The following is a 16778-nucleotide window of genomic DNA, read 5'->3' on the forward strand; positions in this document are numbered from 1 at the left end:
ACCCTTGTGAAAATAAGATTTTGGGGGCGAAAAGATCATTTTTGTGTAAACAAATGCGATTTTTTATTTTCACGGCTCTACGTTATAAACTTCTGTGAAGCACTTGGGGGTTCAAAGTGCTCACCACACATCTAGATAAGTTCCTTAAGGGGTCTAGTTTCCAAAATGGTGTCACATGTGGGGGGTTTCCACTGTTTAGACACATCAGGGGCTCTCTAAACGTGACATGGCGTCCAATCTCAATTCCAGCCAATTCTGCATTGAAAACGTCAAACGGCACTCCTTCACTTCCAAGCTCTGCGGTGCGCCCAAACAGTGGTTTACCCCCACATATGGGGTATCGGCGTATTAAGGAGAAATTGCACAACAAAATTTATGGTTAAATTTCTGTTTTTACACTTGTGAAAATAAAAAAAATGGTTCTGAAGTAAAATGTTTGCAAAAAAAAAAGTTAAATGTTCATTTTTTCCTTCCACATTGTTTCAGTTCCTGTGAAGCACGTAAAGGCTTAATAAACTTCTTGAATGTGGTTTTGAGCACCTTGAGGGGTGCAGTTTTTAGAATGGTGTCACACTTGGTTATTTTCTATCATATAGACCCCTCAAAATGACTTCAAATGTGATGTGGTCCCTAAAAAAAAATGGTGTTGTAAAAATGAGAAATTGCTGGTCAACTTTTAACCCTTATAACTCCCTAACAAAAAAATTTTTGTTTCCAAAATTGTGCTGATGTAAAGTAGACATGTGGGAAATGTTATTTATTAACTATTTTTCGTGACATATCTCTCTGATTTAAAGGCATAAAAATACAAAGTTTGAAAATTGCAAAATTTTAAAAATTTTCGCCATATTTCCGTTTTTTTCATAAATAATCGCAAGTAATATCGAAGAAATGTTACCAATATCAAGAAGTACATTATGTCACGAAAAAACAATCTCAGAATCAGCGGAATCAGTTAAAGCGTTCCAGAGTTATAACCTCATAAAGTGACAGTGGTCAAATTGTAAAAAATTGGCTCAGTCATTAAGTACCAAATTGGCTCTGTCACTAAGGGGTTAAAGCTCATAAACAGCAATAAAATGCATGAAAATATTTATACAAACCTCCTCTTTTTTTCTCGTTGAATATTTCCCATTTGGGTACAGGTGAGCCTTTTGCGATATGAATTAATCCAATCTTTCCGTCTGATGTTCCATATAAAAGCTCTTCTCCGCTGCCACCTGGATATAAGAGGCATCTGGGTGAATTTGAGAGTATCACACTTCTTACACCAATTTTAATAAAGAGAAACAGTACTTCTTCCAGTGGCTACAATATAACATGGGAGTAACGATTTACCTAAGCTATACAAGTTGGTTTGTTTTTAATAGTTTAAAAGGAGCTTTCATCAAATGTTTCATGTTTAAAGGGAACCTGTCACCCCGTTTTTTCAGATTGAGATAAAAATACTGTTAAATAGGGCCTGCGCTGTGCGTTACAATAGTGTATGTAGTGTACCCTGATTCCCCACCTATGCTGCGAAATAACTTACCAAAGTCGCCGTTTTCGCCTGTCAATCAGGCTGGTCAGGTCGGGTGGGCGTGGTCACAGCGCTGTTTCTTCCTCAGCTTTACGTTGGTGGCGTAGTGGTGTGCGCATGTCGCAGTGACGAATCCACTGCGCGCACGTGAAGAAGCAGCGCGCGATCTGCGCTATTACCCCCTGTCATCGGTGGGGGCGGCCATCTTCCTGGGGCCGCGCGTGCGCAGATGGAGTGCTCTGCTGCACGGGGCTTCAGGAAAATGGCCGCGGGATGCCGCGCGTGCGCAGAAGAGATCGCGGCGGCCATTTTCCCAAAGCCAAGATGCGCCACCGTGTGCCACCGTGCTGTCCATAGTCTATATAGTCACATGCGTATCAAGTGCGGGAAGCATGATGCTGACAATCATAAGCAGGCATCAACACTCGGAGGAAAGAAGATCACGCACCTTTACAGCTTACAGCAGATTTCTCAGTGTGAATACACAAAGACCTGCCAGATAGTAAAAACAGGCCACAGAAAATGTTCAGTTCAAAGAATTTTTATTTATACAAAACGGTGGATAAAACACATCCAAGAGGTAAACAAAGTACAATACAACGAAAAGTGCCTCTCAACCAATAACTGGTTTAAAGTGCGGTGCATAACTTTTAGGCAATACCCACTTTCAGCTAAATTTAGAAGGTAAGTATTAATTAACTTATATCAGGTATTTCTGGTTGAATATATGTATCCATTGGTCAGCCTAAACTAAACAATCTATTAGGGTGCCAATATATCACAGCAATTTATCGACAACCAGCCAATAATTTATCCACAACCATCCACCGTTTTGTATAAATAAAAATTCTTTCAACTGAACATTTTCTGTGGCCTGTTTTTACTATCTGGCAGGTCTTTGTGTATTCAGTATTGTATCTATGTGTTCTGTATAAATTAAATTTGGACTAATATGTATAAAAAAAAGATTTCTCAGTGTGTAAGATGTAATGATATAGTTCTGAACTACTGGTTGAACCTGCTGCATGAGTAAGGGTAAATTCACACAGGGCGTTTTTCTGCGTTTTTTTCTACAGCAAAACCTGATCATCTTGACAGGAAAGAAGCTGCGCCAAAAACGCAGGTTTAGGTGACTTTTTTGGTGTGTTTTTTCCTCTTTGTGCATGCTAATAAAGTTGAGTGCACACAGAGAAAAAAAAAAACAACTTCCTGTAGATAGAATGAATAGATATAGAATGAATAGATAGAATAGATAAAATGAATAGATAGACTGATAGAATAGATCCATAAGATTACCTGCGGTATCCTCTTCCCCGGCATTTTCCCACGGTGCAGAGGTTCCCTCCGGTCAGGCAGTGAGGGAGCGCAGGCTCAGTGACGTCACCGCTAGTTACTGAGCCTGCGCCCGCTCCGTCTCCTTCAGTCCCCATTAGCAGCGCTCCTGGTTGTAAGCTTTACCTCCCCCAGATTCTGCGTGGGACACTCGTTAGATCGGACTACGACGGATCAGGGAGTATACTTTTGCTTTTTTTTTTTTTATTACAGAAGAGCTTCGCTTTGGAATGGCAAAACAATAAAAAGATTGCAAAACTGTGTGGTGTTTTATTTCATTAAAAGACTTTTTTCTTAAGGTACCTTCACACTGAACAACTTAACAACGATATCGCTAGCGATCCGTGACGTTGCAGCGTCCTGGATAGCAATATCGTTGTGTTTGACACGCAGCAGCGATCTGGATCCTGCTGTGACATCGTTGGTCGGACCAGAAAGGCCAGAACTTTATTTTCGTCGTAGTGCCGCGCTTAGTAACCCGATATTTACCCTGGTTACCAGTGTAAATGTAAAATAAAAAAAAATAAAAAACAACAGTACATACTTACATTCCGGTGTCTGTCCCCTCGCCGTCAGCTTCCAGCACTGACTGTGAGCGCCGGCCGGCCGTAAAGCACAGCGGTGACATCACCGGTCTGCTTTACGGCTGGCGCTTACACAGTGCAGGGAAGCAGAACGCCGGGGGACGCGACAGACACCGGAATATAAGTATGTAGTGTTTGGTTTTTTTTTTACATTTACACTGGTAACCAGGGTAAACATTGGGTTACTAAGCGCGGCCCTGCGCTTAGTAACCCGATGTTTACCCTGGTTACCTGGGGACTTCGGCATCGTTGGTCGCTGGAGAGCTGTGTGACAGCTCTCCAGCGACGCTGCAGCGATCGGCATCGTTGTCTAGATCGCTGCAGCGTCGCTAAATGTGACGGTACCTTTACTGTGGGTGTGTTTATTTAACCCTTTCATTACTATAGGATTAGTAATGGATAGGTGTCTTAGTGACGCCTCTCCATTACTAAGCCGGCTTAATGTCACCTTACAATAGCAAGGTGACATTAACCCCTTTTTACCCCACTTGCCACCACTACAGGGCAAGTGGGAAGAGCTGGGCATAGCGCCAGAATTGGCACATCTAATAGATGCACCTTTTCTGGGCAGCTGCGGGCTGCTATTTTTAGGTGGGGGGTGGCTATATCAATGGCCCGTACTAGCCTGAGAATACCAGCCCCCAGCTGTGAGCTTTAGCAAGGCTGGTTGTCAAAAATGGGGGCGACTCCACGCCATTTTTTAAAATTATTTAAATAATTAAAACAAATAAGCATGAGGACCAGTGGCGTAACTACAAAGTGAGGGGCCCCGATGCGAACTTTCAAATGGGGCCCCCCCGCGCCAAAATATTTCCCACCGAAATTCACATTTTCCCTATTCATTTCGCACACTATAGTCGTGTTGCAATGTTGTGTAGTCTGACCTAATACTGCCCTGTACTCGCTGAGAAAAATGATTTTATAACTAACATGTCCCTATAGTAATATGTCCTCCCTCGCTCTAATTCCAAGCGCACTCCCGGCGTTTGAAATCTGTGTGCTGTTTCTTCCTGGTATGACGCTGCAGTGCGTCATTTCCAGACCTGTGCAGTGTGGGGGTGTATTGGGTGTACTGGTTGGCTCTGGAGCATACGCACTGCACATTCTGACACTGGCAAGTACACGCAATACTCCCCCACAGTGCACATGCTGGGCTCTGCCCACAGCCGTGTACAGCCCGTACACACACGGCTTCGCTCCGAGAACCCGTACACACACGGCTCCGCTCCGTACACCTTGCACACACGCGGCTCCGATCCCTACACCTTGTACACATGCGGCTGCGCTCTTTACACCTTGTACACACGCGGCTCTGCACCGTACACCTTGTACACACGCGGCTCCACTCCTTACACCTTGTACACACGCGGCTCCGCTCCATACACCTCTTACACACGCAGCACCACTCCATACACCCCATACATACACGAATCCGCTCACCTCTTTCACCCACGGCTCAGCTTTGTACACACCTGACTCCGCTCCGTACACCTTGCTCCACTACATACATACACGGCTCCGCTCTGTACACCTTGTACACACACGGCTCTGTTACATAAACATCCCCTCATTCAGCACCATGACAATCAAGCACAGCAGAGTCCTGCATAGTGCATACACTGAGGCCACTGATCATGTGACCCCTGACTCCTCCCCTCCTGTGACCTCATCACAGGTCCTGTGCGCATAGAACAGGTAGGTGTGTGTGTGTGTGTGTGTGTGTGTGTGTGTGTGTGTCAGGTGTAAGCAGCACATCACTCACCAGCTAATGCCTGCCATCTCTCCAGCTTCAGTCAGTGACACGCACAGCCCTTCTGCTAGGTCACATGTCCTTCACGGACACGCCCACTCGCCGCACACTGCTGAAAGTCTGGGGAAGCTGTGGGCGTGGCCAGCAGGATGCGTGCGTGACTTGTCTCCTTCCCCTGCTACTTGTTTGCTGGACTGGGCGGGCCCTGAAAACACTGTGGGCCCCGTCGCAGTCGCGACCCCTGCGACCGCAGTTGTTACGCCCCTGATGAGGACCCTTCTATTCTTGATAACTAGCCTTGCCAAAGCGGACAGCTGAGTGTTGCTGCCCCCAGCTGTGAGTTTTGTCTGGCTGGTTATCAAAATTAGGAGGGAACCCACGCCGGGTTTTCTTTGCTTTAATTATTTATTTATAGTGCAGGAGCGGCAGATGAATACCCCATTCCGCTGCTCATGGTGTCACTGTAATTAGCGGCTGTAGGTATCAGCTGATGGGAGCAGTTGTCTCACCAGCTGACACCAGTGACCGGAGGGAAAGTTTACACCTCCGATCACAGCTGAGCGCTCCCCGCTTTCTTCTGACAGCATGGGAACCGCGGCTCTCTGACCGTCGGGGAGGATTTCCCCGCCGATCAGACGCGGTGTTTGCTGCGCTGTCATGCATATGACAACGTGTCAAACACTGTAATGTCAGACCCCCCATTCAAGTAAATGGGGTTTGGTCCGCTCTGCTGGATGACAGGCTGCATGGACGCATCATGTAACCTGCCATCTAGATGTAGCAGAGCAGAGTGTGACGTCACATCCGGCTGACCTTGACTTTTCTTCAGCAAATACGCTGCAAGAAAAGTCAACCTTGCGTATTTGCAAAAACGCGGAAAGAAATGACATGCCCCATGTAAAAAAAAAATGCTGCAAAGCACAAAATAATGATCACACAAAAACCCAATGTGTGTGCATGAGATTTCTGAAATCATATAGGCTTTGATGGTACTGTAAAAAGTAGTTGAAAATTAGCATTAAAAAAAAGCAGCAAAAGCGCCCTGTGTGAACTTACCCTAAGTGTGTGGGGGAGGAGCAGTGCAGCTGAGTTTAGGAGTCACAATATAAACTCTTCTATCAGCTCTCCTAATTACCGAGTTTCAGTAATCTTATGTATGTCTGCTGTGCTCAAGCAACTTGTGACTGCAGACTTTCTTGCCAAATCTGGACAACCTTTAAAAAAAGTTAACTAATTACAGTTGTGCTCAAAAGTTTACATACCCTGGCAGAATTTTTGCTTTCTTGGCCTTATTTCAGAGAATATGAATGATAACATCAAACCTTTTTTTCCTCTCATGGTTAGTGGTTGGGTGAAGTCATTTATTGTCAAACTACTGTGTTTTCTCTTTTTAAATCATAATGACAATGCAAAACATCCAAATGACCCTGATCAAAAGTTTACATACCCTATTTCTTAATACCGTGTATTGCCCCCTCTAACATCAATGACAGCTTAAAGTCTTTTGTGGTAATTGTGGATGAGGTTCTTTATTTTCTCAGATGGTAAAGCTGCCCACTTTTCTTGGCAAAAAGCCTCCAGTTCTTGTAAATTCCTGGGCTGTCTAGCATGAACTGCGTGCTTGAGATCTCCCGAATGGCTCAATGATAATGAGGTCAGGAGACTGAGATGGCCACTCCAAAACCATCACTTGTGTTTTGTATCGTTATCATGTTGGAACGTCTAAGTACGTCCCATGCGCAGCTTCCGGGCTGATGATTGCAAATTTGCCTCCAGTAGTTGCTGGTAACATGCTGCATTCAACTTTCCTTCAACTTTGACCAAGTTTCCTGTGCTTTTGTAGCTCACACATCCCCAAAACATCAGCGATCCACCTCTGTGTTTTACAGTAGGAATGGTGTTCCTTTCATTTTGTTGACTTCTCTCCAAATGTAACGTTTATGGTTGTGGCCAAAAAGTTCAATTTTGGTCTCATCACTCCAAATTAACTCGTTCCAGAAGTTTTGAGGCTTGTCGCTGTGCTGTTTTGCATATTGTAGGCAAGATACTTTGTGGCATTTGTGCAGTAATGGCTTTCTTCTGGTGACTGGACCATGCAGCCCATTTTTCTTCAAGTGCCTCTTGAAACAGCCACACTGCTAGTTTTCAGAGAGTCCAGTATTCCAGCTGATGTTATTTGAGGGTTTTTCTTTGGATCCCGAATAATTTTCCTGGTAGTTGATGCACGCCATTTTTCTTGGTCTACCTGACCATGATTTTGTTTTTACAGAGCCCCTGATTTTCCATTTGTTAATCACAGTGTGAACGCTGCTGACTGGCTTTATCAATTCCTTGCATATCTTTTTGTATCCCTTTCCTGTTTTATACAGTTCAGCAAACGTAGATCCGATGACATTTTTTTTGCTTTCCCCATGACTTCCAATCCAGAAACGTCAGTGGCTGGATGAAAGATGCAAGAGTCTGTCTGGATCCCAGAAACTCACTCAGCTTTTATGCACACACACTGATTACAAGCAAACAGGTCACAGGTGAGGATGTTACCGTTAGTAGCAATTCAAACCCATTTGTGTCAACTTCTGTGCATGTTATCAGGCCAAAAACACCAGGGCATGTGAACTTTTGATCAGGGTCATTTGGATGTTTTGAGTTGTGATTATTAGTGATGAGCGAATATACTCGTTACTCGAGATTTCCCAAGCACGCTCGGGTGTCCTCCGAATATTTTTTAGTGCTTGGAGATTTAGTTTTCATCACCTCAGTTGAATGATTTACATCTGTTAGCCAGCATAAGTACATGTGGGGGTTGCCTGGTTGCTAGGGAATCCCCACATGTAGTCAAGCTGGCTAACAGATGTAAATCATTCAGATGAGGCGATGAAAACGAAATCTCCGAGCAATAAAAAATACTCGGAGGACACGCGAGCGTGCTCGGGAAATCTCGAGTAACGAGTTTATTCGCTCATCACTAATTATGATTTAAAAAGAGAAAACACAGTAGTTTGACAATAAATGGCTTCACCCAACCAGTAGCCATGAGTGGAGAAAAAGTTTGGGCGTTATCATACATAGTCTCTGAAAAAAGGCCAAGAAAGCAAAAATTCTGAAGGAGTATGTAAACTTTTGAACACAAATGTAAGTGCCAAATTCTTACATTGCTAATATCTCTGCATCAGAAAGGCAAAATTAAAAGGGAAAACAACCAAAAAGACATTTTATTCTGCTCTTCAGCCACTATTACATTCTTTGTCCAGTATAACAATAAAAATTTGGGTGAAATGTCCTCTTTACGCCAATTTTACACATGAGATCAGTAAAAAAAATGCTTGGTAGAAAGCTATCTCTCTTGACTCTCACATGCACATCAGCACCCAGCTCGACCAAGCATTTACAACAGTAAGAGAGGAGAAAGCCTATGCCACTCTCCTCTTACAACTGCATCTGTCCCTTGAAAGCAAAAAGATTGGCTGTTGAAATTCCAACTACCCGATCCTTCTATACCCAGACACCTTACATTGGGGTAGAGTCAGAAGGCCCTCATGCACAGCTGGTTGGACAGGCATCATGGTATAAATTTCATTAAAATAAATATTATAAGTATTTCATGCCTTGGCTTGGAGAATAGAAAGACATGAGAATCCCCGTGATCTAAATGGTATCTCAAGATACAGATAAATCAATTCAACTCAAATCAAAATACATTAAAAAAAAAGAAAAGTATTGTCACATTTCAGCAGGAAAAGTGTTATCTGTTCTGGAGTACAAGAGACAGAACTAGTCTGACTGTATCAAATTGGAATATAGAGAGTGCAGTGTGGAAAAGTGAAAGTGTTGGGTACCAGAGGTTTCGACTACTTGTGATGAGCGTAAGCGCTGACATACAAGGGCATTCCCCGCAAGTTTTGAGGCTGTCCAACAGGCATGAACATGTGCCTGTGAGGACTCGAACACCCACGATACTCGAGCATCCTAGGCAAACTACTTGTACATGACTACAACATGTAAAAATGAAAAGATAAGGAGTAGTGATGAGCGAGTACTCGTTGCTCAGGCTTTCCCGAGCACGCTCGGGTGGTCTCCGAGTATTTATAACTGCTCGGAGATTAAGTTTTCATCACCTCAGCAGCATGATTTGCGGCTACTAGACAGCTTGAACACATGTGGGGATTCCCTAACAACCAGGCAACCCCCACATGTACTCAGGCTGGGTAGTAGCTGTAAATCATTCAGCTGCGGTGATGAAAACTTAATCTCCGAACACTAACAAATACTCGGAGACCACCCGAGCGTGCTCTGGAAAACCCGAGCAACTAGTATACTCGCTCATCACTAATAAGGAGCTGAACTATAACAAAAACTATCATGTTTCCACAAGACAGGTAACAGATGTATGATCACTGGGATCCCTAAAAATCAATAGTCCTGAGGCACTACTCAAGTATGGCCATTACTACCCAATTTATCATTATTGGGACTGGGAATAGGTCATAGATGTCAAAGTTGGGAATAACACTTTATAGCATAAATAATAGACTTTTGAGCAAGTTAATCAACATTCCCAAGCATTGCCCTGCTAATTTCTACTACAATATAATAGTATTTGACATACAATGCAAAATCCATAATTATAAAAGGCATGCACCACGCACAGCATGAATCTCCAGCAGGTTCCCTATAATGCACGTGAAGCAAATCAATGAAATACTAACCTCCATCACCGCTACTCAAGGCCAGGACAGATGGTGGACCAGGAACCTCAACTTCGTACAATAAATCAGATCCCTTAAAAGAAAGAACAACTTTAAAGATGAAGAAACAGACAATAAACATTTGGGGCAACATTCCAAAAAAAGAAAAGAAGTGTTTACCTACACAATATTTAGCTTTATTGCTAGTGTGCTTAACATTTCTTTCATTTTTTACATGTCAAAAGTAATTTGTGGATTATTGTAAAGTTTATCCTTGTATGGCTGGCGAATGTTAGAGCCCTGTGTATGGACATGGGCCATAATGACATGATAGGCGCCATCCAGCATTAGGAGTTCCATGGGAGCTCCACATATCTGCCTTCAGTAAACTCTCCAAGAAACAGTCGGGATTTAATAAAGACCTGTCTGTTCTCATGACTTGTCTGGTTTGGTTCTCCAAAACATAACAATTCTGGATCATCTTCTCTAAGATGTTTGGGTTGTATCATTTCTCTGTTATTCTTGGTAGAAAAATATCAATAAATGTAAAACTACGTTGAGGGTGAATAACAGACTAAATGGATGTGCCTTTATAACAAGATGAACAGTAACACCTAGTTGTCATTTATTCCTACAATTCTAGGAAGAATAGCAGAGGAACAGTACAATAAAGAGTTCTAAGAAAAGATGCTTTACAATTGTTATTTCTTGGCGAACACAAGGGTTAATAAAACAGGAACGGTGACAGGAATCAGGAATGGTGACATGCACCCTTTACCCCTTTTTTCTTTTTTGCACTTTTGTTTTTCATCCTCTTTCTGCCAGATCCATAACTTTTTAATTTTTCTGTAGCTATTGTTATATGAGGCTTGTTATTTTGTAGGACGAGGTCCAGTTTTGAATAACACCGTCTATTTTACGATAACGTGCTGTAAAATGGGAAAAATAATCTAAGTGAGGTGAAATGGAGAAAAAAATGGGTATTATACCTACCGATAATTCGCTTTTCAGGAGTCCATCCTGACAGCACATTGGAGGACGTCCTCCTCCTCCTTGCAGGGACAGGAAATACAACACGAGAGGTTAAAAGGTCCCACTCCACCCCATTTCCCTCAGTGTTTTGACAAGTACCACACCATGAATAGATCTAATTTGAATACTTTATTAACCAAACATATTACAGCATATGAACTGGCATACATAGGGGGGGAAATAACGGTGCTGTCAGGATGGACTCCTGGAAACCAAATTATCGGTAGGTATAATACCCATTTTCCAGGACGTCCCCCTGACAGCACATTGGAGAATACCAAAGAAAACTTTGTTTAGGGTGGGACAACTGCTTGGAGAACCTTTCTCCCATAAGACGTCTGCTGAGCTGCTACTACGTCTAGCTTATAGTGCTTACAGAACGTGTTTACTCTGGCCCAAGTTGCGGCCTTGCAAATCTGATCTAGGGACGCTCCTGCTCGCTCAGCCCATGATGCTGAAACAGCCCTAGTAGAGTGTGCTCTAATCCCTGTTGGGCAGGCTACCCCTTCAGATGAGTAGGCTTTTGAAATTATAGTGGTGATCCATCTAGCTATTGAAGCCTTGGAAGCTTTTTTACCTTTATTCTTACCCCCGAATAGAATGAAAAGATTAGAATCTTTCCTCCAGGAGCTAGTGGCCTCCAGATAATTTAATACTGCCTGCCTAACATCAAGGGAGTGTAAAGCCTGTTCTTTTTCATTAGAAGGGTTCTCACAAAAGGAAGGTAAAATTATTTCCTGGTCTCGATTTCTAGCTGAGGCTATTTTAGGGATAAAAGCTGGATCTAATTTTAGGATTATATGGTCCTCTCGGACCTGAAGATATGGATCCTTAATTGATAGGGCCTGAATTTCCCCTACACGTTTAGCTGTTGTTATTGCTACTAGGAAGGCCGTCTTCCAGGTACGAATTGAAATAGGCATATCCTCCTCAAGAGTATAGGGATTTTTACACAGAGCCCTGAGGACCAGATTTAAGTCCCATGTAGGAACTAGCTGTCTTAAGGTAGGCGGTAATCTCTGGATGGCCTTCACAAATCTGATTATCCAGGGGTGGGAGGCTAATGGATAATCCAGGAAAGTACTAAGGGCCGAGATCTGGACTTTAATCGTACTTGGCCTGAGCCCCAAATTAAAGCCCTTTTGTAAAAAATTTAAGACTCTAGGAATATCTAAGGCTCCCGGAATCACGGCCGACCCACCACCTTCCATACAAAATTTCCTCCAGATTTTGTGGTAGATGGCTGAGGTGACAGGCTTCCTACTAGCCTGGATGGTTGTAATTACTTCATCTGAAAGACCTCTGGATTTCAAGATGTCCCTCTCAGGAGCCATGCTGATAGATGTAATCTCTCCGGGTCTTGGTGTAGAACGGGCCCCTGATGAATTATATCTTTCCATAACGGGAGTTTGATAGGGTTTTCCGTTGTCATGGCTCCCAACAATGGGAACCAACTTCTGTTCGGCCAAAATGGTACAATCGTCATCACTGTTGCCTGGGCTTCTTGAATCTTCCTGAGCACTACTGGGATAAGTGCTATTGGGGGAAAAGCATAAGACAGAGGTTCGTTCCATGCTTGACTTAAGGCGTCGACTGCTTCCGGCATGTCTGAAGGGTTGAGGGAATAAAATCTGGGCACTTTCGCATTTTTTCTTGTGGCAAATAAGTCTTTACTGGGCGTTCCCCAACGGTGGCAAAGTATTTGGAACATTTCTTGATTTAGTTCCCATTCGGTTGGATAAACTTTGCTTCTGCTTAGATAGTCGGCTAGCATGTTCTGAGATCCTTCCAGATGTACTGCTGTTATTGATAGGACCACGTTTTCTGCCCAGGCAAAAATTCTTTGCGCTAGATCCTGAAGCGCCTTGTGTCTGGAACCTCCCTGATGTCTCACGAAGGATACCGCTGTCATGTTGTCGGATAGGATTTTTACGTGCTTGTCCTTTAGGCGAGAATGGTTTCTTCTGAGAGCTTCCCAAACTGCGTATAGTTCTCTGTAATTTGATGACATCTGACTGATCTCTTCGGGCCACTTGTCTTGAAAGAATTTTCCTTCCAAGTGCGCTCCCCATCCCCACTGACTTGCGTCCATGGTGATTACCACGCAAGGGGTTGATATCCAAGGGACGCCCATTCTTAGATTGTAGTCCTGGGTCCACCATCGTAGCGATCTTCTTACCTTCATTGATAGCTGCAGTGTTTTGTCTAATGACGAACGACAATGATCCCATACCATGAGGACTTGTTCTTGTAATGGTCTTGAATGAGCCTGAGCCCATCTGACACACGGGATGCAAGCTGTCATCTTTTCCAAGACCTTCATAGCCGCTCTTATCGTGACTGGACTTCTCTGGAATTCTAAGATCATCTTTTTTATTGAGATTCGTTTGTCCCTTGGTAAGAAGGTTTGTCTGATTGTAGAATCTAAGAGTACTCCTAGAAATATTTTACGGGATTCTGGTCTTAGATGCGACTTTTCCCGGTTTACCACCCATCCTAGTTGTTCCAATACAACTATGACCCGATCTCTGTGCTGCAGCAGAATATCCCTTGTTCGTCCTACAACCAGAAAATCGTCCAAGTATGGAATTATTGTTATTCCTTGGTTTCTTAGGAAAGCCACCACTTCTGCTACCAATTTTGTGAAAATTCTTGGAGCAGATGCTAGACCGAATGGGAGGCATTGAAATTGGAAGTGGCAGGTCTGGTCCGGGAATCTTACCGAGAATCTCAGAAGATCCTGAGATGAGGGGTGTATCGGAACCTGATAATACGCACTCTTCAGATTGAGAGTGCACATTACCGAATCCTTGTTTATAAGGTGAATGGTTGACCTGACTGATTCCATTCTGAATCGTTTGTATTTGACGAATACGTTCAGAGGTTTCAAATTTATTATCGTACGGGATTCCCCTGACGGTTTTGGAATTGAGAATAGAGAGGAATAATGACCTCTGCCTATTTCTGGAGAGGGAACCCGAACTATGACCCGAGAGACGAACAGATTTTGTAGGTCTGTGAACATAGGGGAATTTGTAGCTACCACTGTTGGTGCAATACACCTTTGTGGTACGCGGGAAATTAGCTCTATTCTGTAACCCTCTGAGATTATTTTGAGGACATAACTGTTGTCTGAGATCCGACTCCAGTATTTTAGAAAGAGGCTTAGTCTCCCGTCTATCCCTATGGCGTCATTGTTTCCTTGGTCTATAGTTTGAACCGAACAATGAATTTCTTCCCCTTCTGTTCTGAGCATAGGAACCTCTGAAGGCTCCTCTGCCTGACCTCCATTGTTCTCTATACTCCGGTTGCCTGCGGGGGGTAGGGGGGGAGAGGTCTTCTCCGAAAGGGCTGAAATTTCCTGGGTTTTTCCTCAGGGAACCCTTTTTTACTGTCAGCTGTTGATTCTAAAATATCATCTAACGCCTGGCCAAATATTCTGGAACCTGAGAATGGAATGGCACAATTTGTTTTTGGATGCATTATCCCCCGACCAAGATCTAAGCCAAATAGCCCTACGGGTTGCATTGGACAAGGAGCTATTTCTAGCCGCAAATCTAACAGATTCAGCTGATGTGTCCGCCATAAAGGCCGTGGCTGACTTTATGATAGGCAGAGAGGCAATTATATCTGCCCGAGAAGTTTTATTAATTAAATGTTCCTCTAATTGTTCCATCCACAGGAACATGGATCTTGCTACAGACGTGGCTGCGATGTTAGTCTTTATTAAGGCTGCTGAAGTCTCCCAGGCTCGACGTAAAAGGATATCCGCCTTGCGATCCATTGCATCCTTGAGACTAGATGAATCCTCAAAAGGTATGGATGTTTTCTTTGCCACCTTGGCTATTGGGATATCCACCTTAGGAACTTCTTCCCAAATCTTGATCTCTTCTGGATCGAACGGGAGGCGGCTTTTAAAATCTCTGGACATCACCAATCTTCGCTCCGCGTCTTTCCATTCTTGTGATATCATCTGACGAATATGTTCGCTCACAGGGAACACTGTCCGTTCCCGATATGTGAGCCCTCCAAACATCTGGTCTTGTCTAGATCTCGGACGTGGATCTTCTTTCATCTGCATAGTACGTCTGACCGCCTGAACCAGCTCTTCTGTGTCTTCTACTGGAAAGTAATACCTTCTTCCTTCCTGTTCTTCCATTGGCAATTCTCCTTCTTCTTGATCAGAACCTCTGTATTCTGATTCCGCCTCTGACGAGTCATCCTGATCTTCTTGTTCTGGATCCCTTCTTGGTCTCTTACGAGCCGGGCCCGGACTGTACACGTCCCGTTGAGACATTGAGACCAAGGAATTCTGGACCTCTTCACGGATTATACTCATCTCCGATAACATTGATGGTTGTTCCTCTCTAACAATCTTTTCAACACACGAGCTGCAGAGATCTTTCTTGTATGCTTCTGCCAGCTTCCATATAGAACACCTCTTAGATTTTGTTAACATCTTTCCAGACTTTTTTGTCTGAGGGAGGGGAGTCTGAGTGGCCTCTTTATCCTAAATATAAGAATAAGAACGGCTCAGTGTGTGTGCAGGCGTATATATGTAATCCGTGCACTGCGCACTTACCCCCGTCTCATTTCTGTTCTCCGTATACTCTGTGGAGAGATGCCCATAATAAACATGTGATCTCCCACACAAATTATTATTATTATTATACATTTTTATAGCGCCATTTATTCCATGGCGCTTTACATGTGAATACGGGGCAAATATAGACAAATACATTAAACATGAGCAGATAACAAGGCACACGAGTACATAAGGAGGGAGGACCCTGCCCGCGAGGGCTCACAGTCTGCAGGGGGTGGGTGAGGATACACTAGGAGAGGGTAGGGCAGGTTGCGCGGCTGTTCAGTAGGTTGAGGATCACTGCAGGCTGTAGGCTTGTCGGAAGAGGTGGGTCTTCAGGTTCTTTTTGAAGGTTTCTATGTTAGGCGAGAGTCTGATGTGTTGGGGTAGAGAGTTCCAGAGTATGGGGGAAGCACGGGAGAAGTCTTGGATGCGGTTATGGGAAGAAGAGATGAGAGGGGAGTAGAGAAGGAGGTCTTGGGAGGATCGGAGGTCGCGTGTAGGTAGGTACCGGGAGACCATGTCACAGATGTATGGAGGAGACAGGTTGTGGATGGCTTTGTATGTCAGTGTGAGGGTTTTGAACTGGAGTCTCTGGGCGATAGGAAGCCAGTGAAGGGCTTGACACAGGGGAGAGGCTGGGGAATAGCGGGGGGACAGGTGGATTAGTCGGGCAGCAGAGTGTAGGATGGATTGGAGTGGTGCCAGAGTGCTAGAGGGGAGTCCAGAGAGTAGGAGGTTGCAGTAGTCGAGGCGGGAGATGATAAGGGCATGCACTAGCGTTTTTGCAGTGTTGCGGTCAAGGAAAGCACGGATCCGGGAAATATTTTTGAGTTTGAGACGACAGGAGGAGGCAAGGGCTTGGATATGTGGCTTGAAAGAGAGGGCAGAGTCGAGGATCACCCCGAGGCACCGGGCGTGTGGGACTGGGGATAGTGAGCAGCCATTGACATTGATGGATAGGTCTGGTGGAGGGGTAGAGTGAGATGGGGGAAAGATGATGAATTCTGTTTTGTCCATGTTCAGTTGTAGAAAGCGAGCAGAAAAGAAGGCTGAAATGGCAGACAGACAGTGCGGGATTTTGGTAAGCAAGGAGGAGAGGTCAGGTCCGGAGAGGTAGATCTGCGTGTCGTCAGCGTAGAGATGGTACTGCATACCGTGGGATTCTATGAGCTGTCCCAGGCCGAAAGTGTAGATGGAGAAGAGTAGGGGTCCTAGAACAGAGCCTTGAGGAACACCGACTGACAAGGGGCGAAGTGAGGAGGTGGTGTGGGGGAGGGAGACACTGAAT

At 44.2% G+C, this 16778-nt stretch overlaps 1 protein-coding gene across 3 annotated transcripts in view; it reads right to left on the reverse strand.

Annotated features, from left to right (window-relative positions):
- The window catches only part of BBS7 (Bardet-Biedl syndrome 7), a 101545-nt gene that overhangs the window by 55679 nt on the left and 29088 nt on the right, over window positions 1–16778 (reverse strand). For all 3 annotated transcript variants that reach the window (XM_069743887.1, XM_069743889.1, XM_069743888.1), the window contains exons 7-8: window positions 9892–9964; window positions 1104–1220 (exon numbers count right to left, since the gene is read on the reverse strand). In XM_069743887.1, the coding sequence (XP_069599988.1) occupies window positions 1104–1220; window positions 9892–9964 (190 nt within the window). The remainder of the gene's footprint in view (window positions 1–1103; window positions 1221–9891; window positions 9965–16778) is intronic.

The sequence above is a fragment of the Ranitomeya imitator genome, chromosome 1 (assembly GCF_032444005.1).
Source record: "Ranitomeya imitator isolate aRanImi1 chromosome 1, aRanImi1.pri, whole genome shotgun sequence".
In the NCBI taxonomy this organism is placed as follows: domain Eukaryota; kingdom Metazoa; phylum Chordata; class Amphibia; order Anura; family Dendrobatidae; genus Ranitomeya; species Ranitomeya imitator.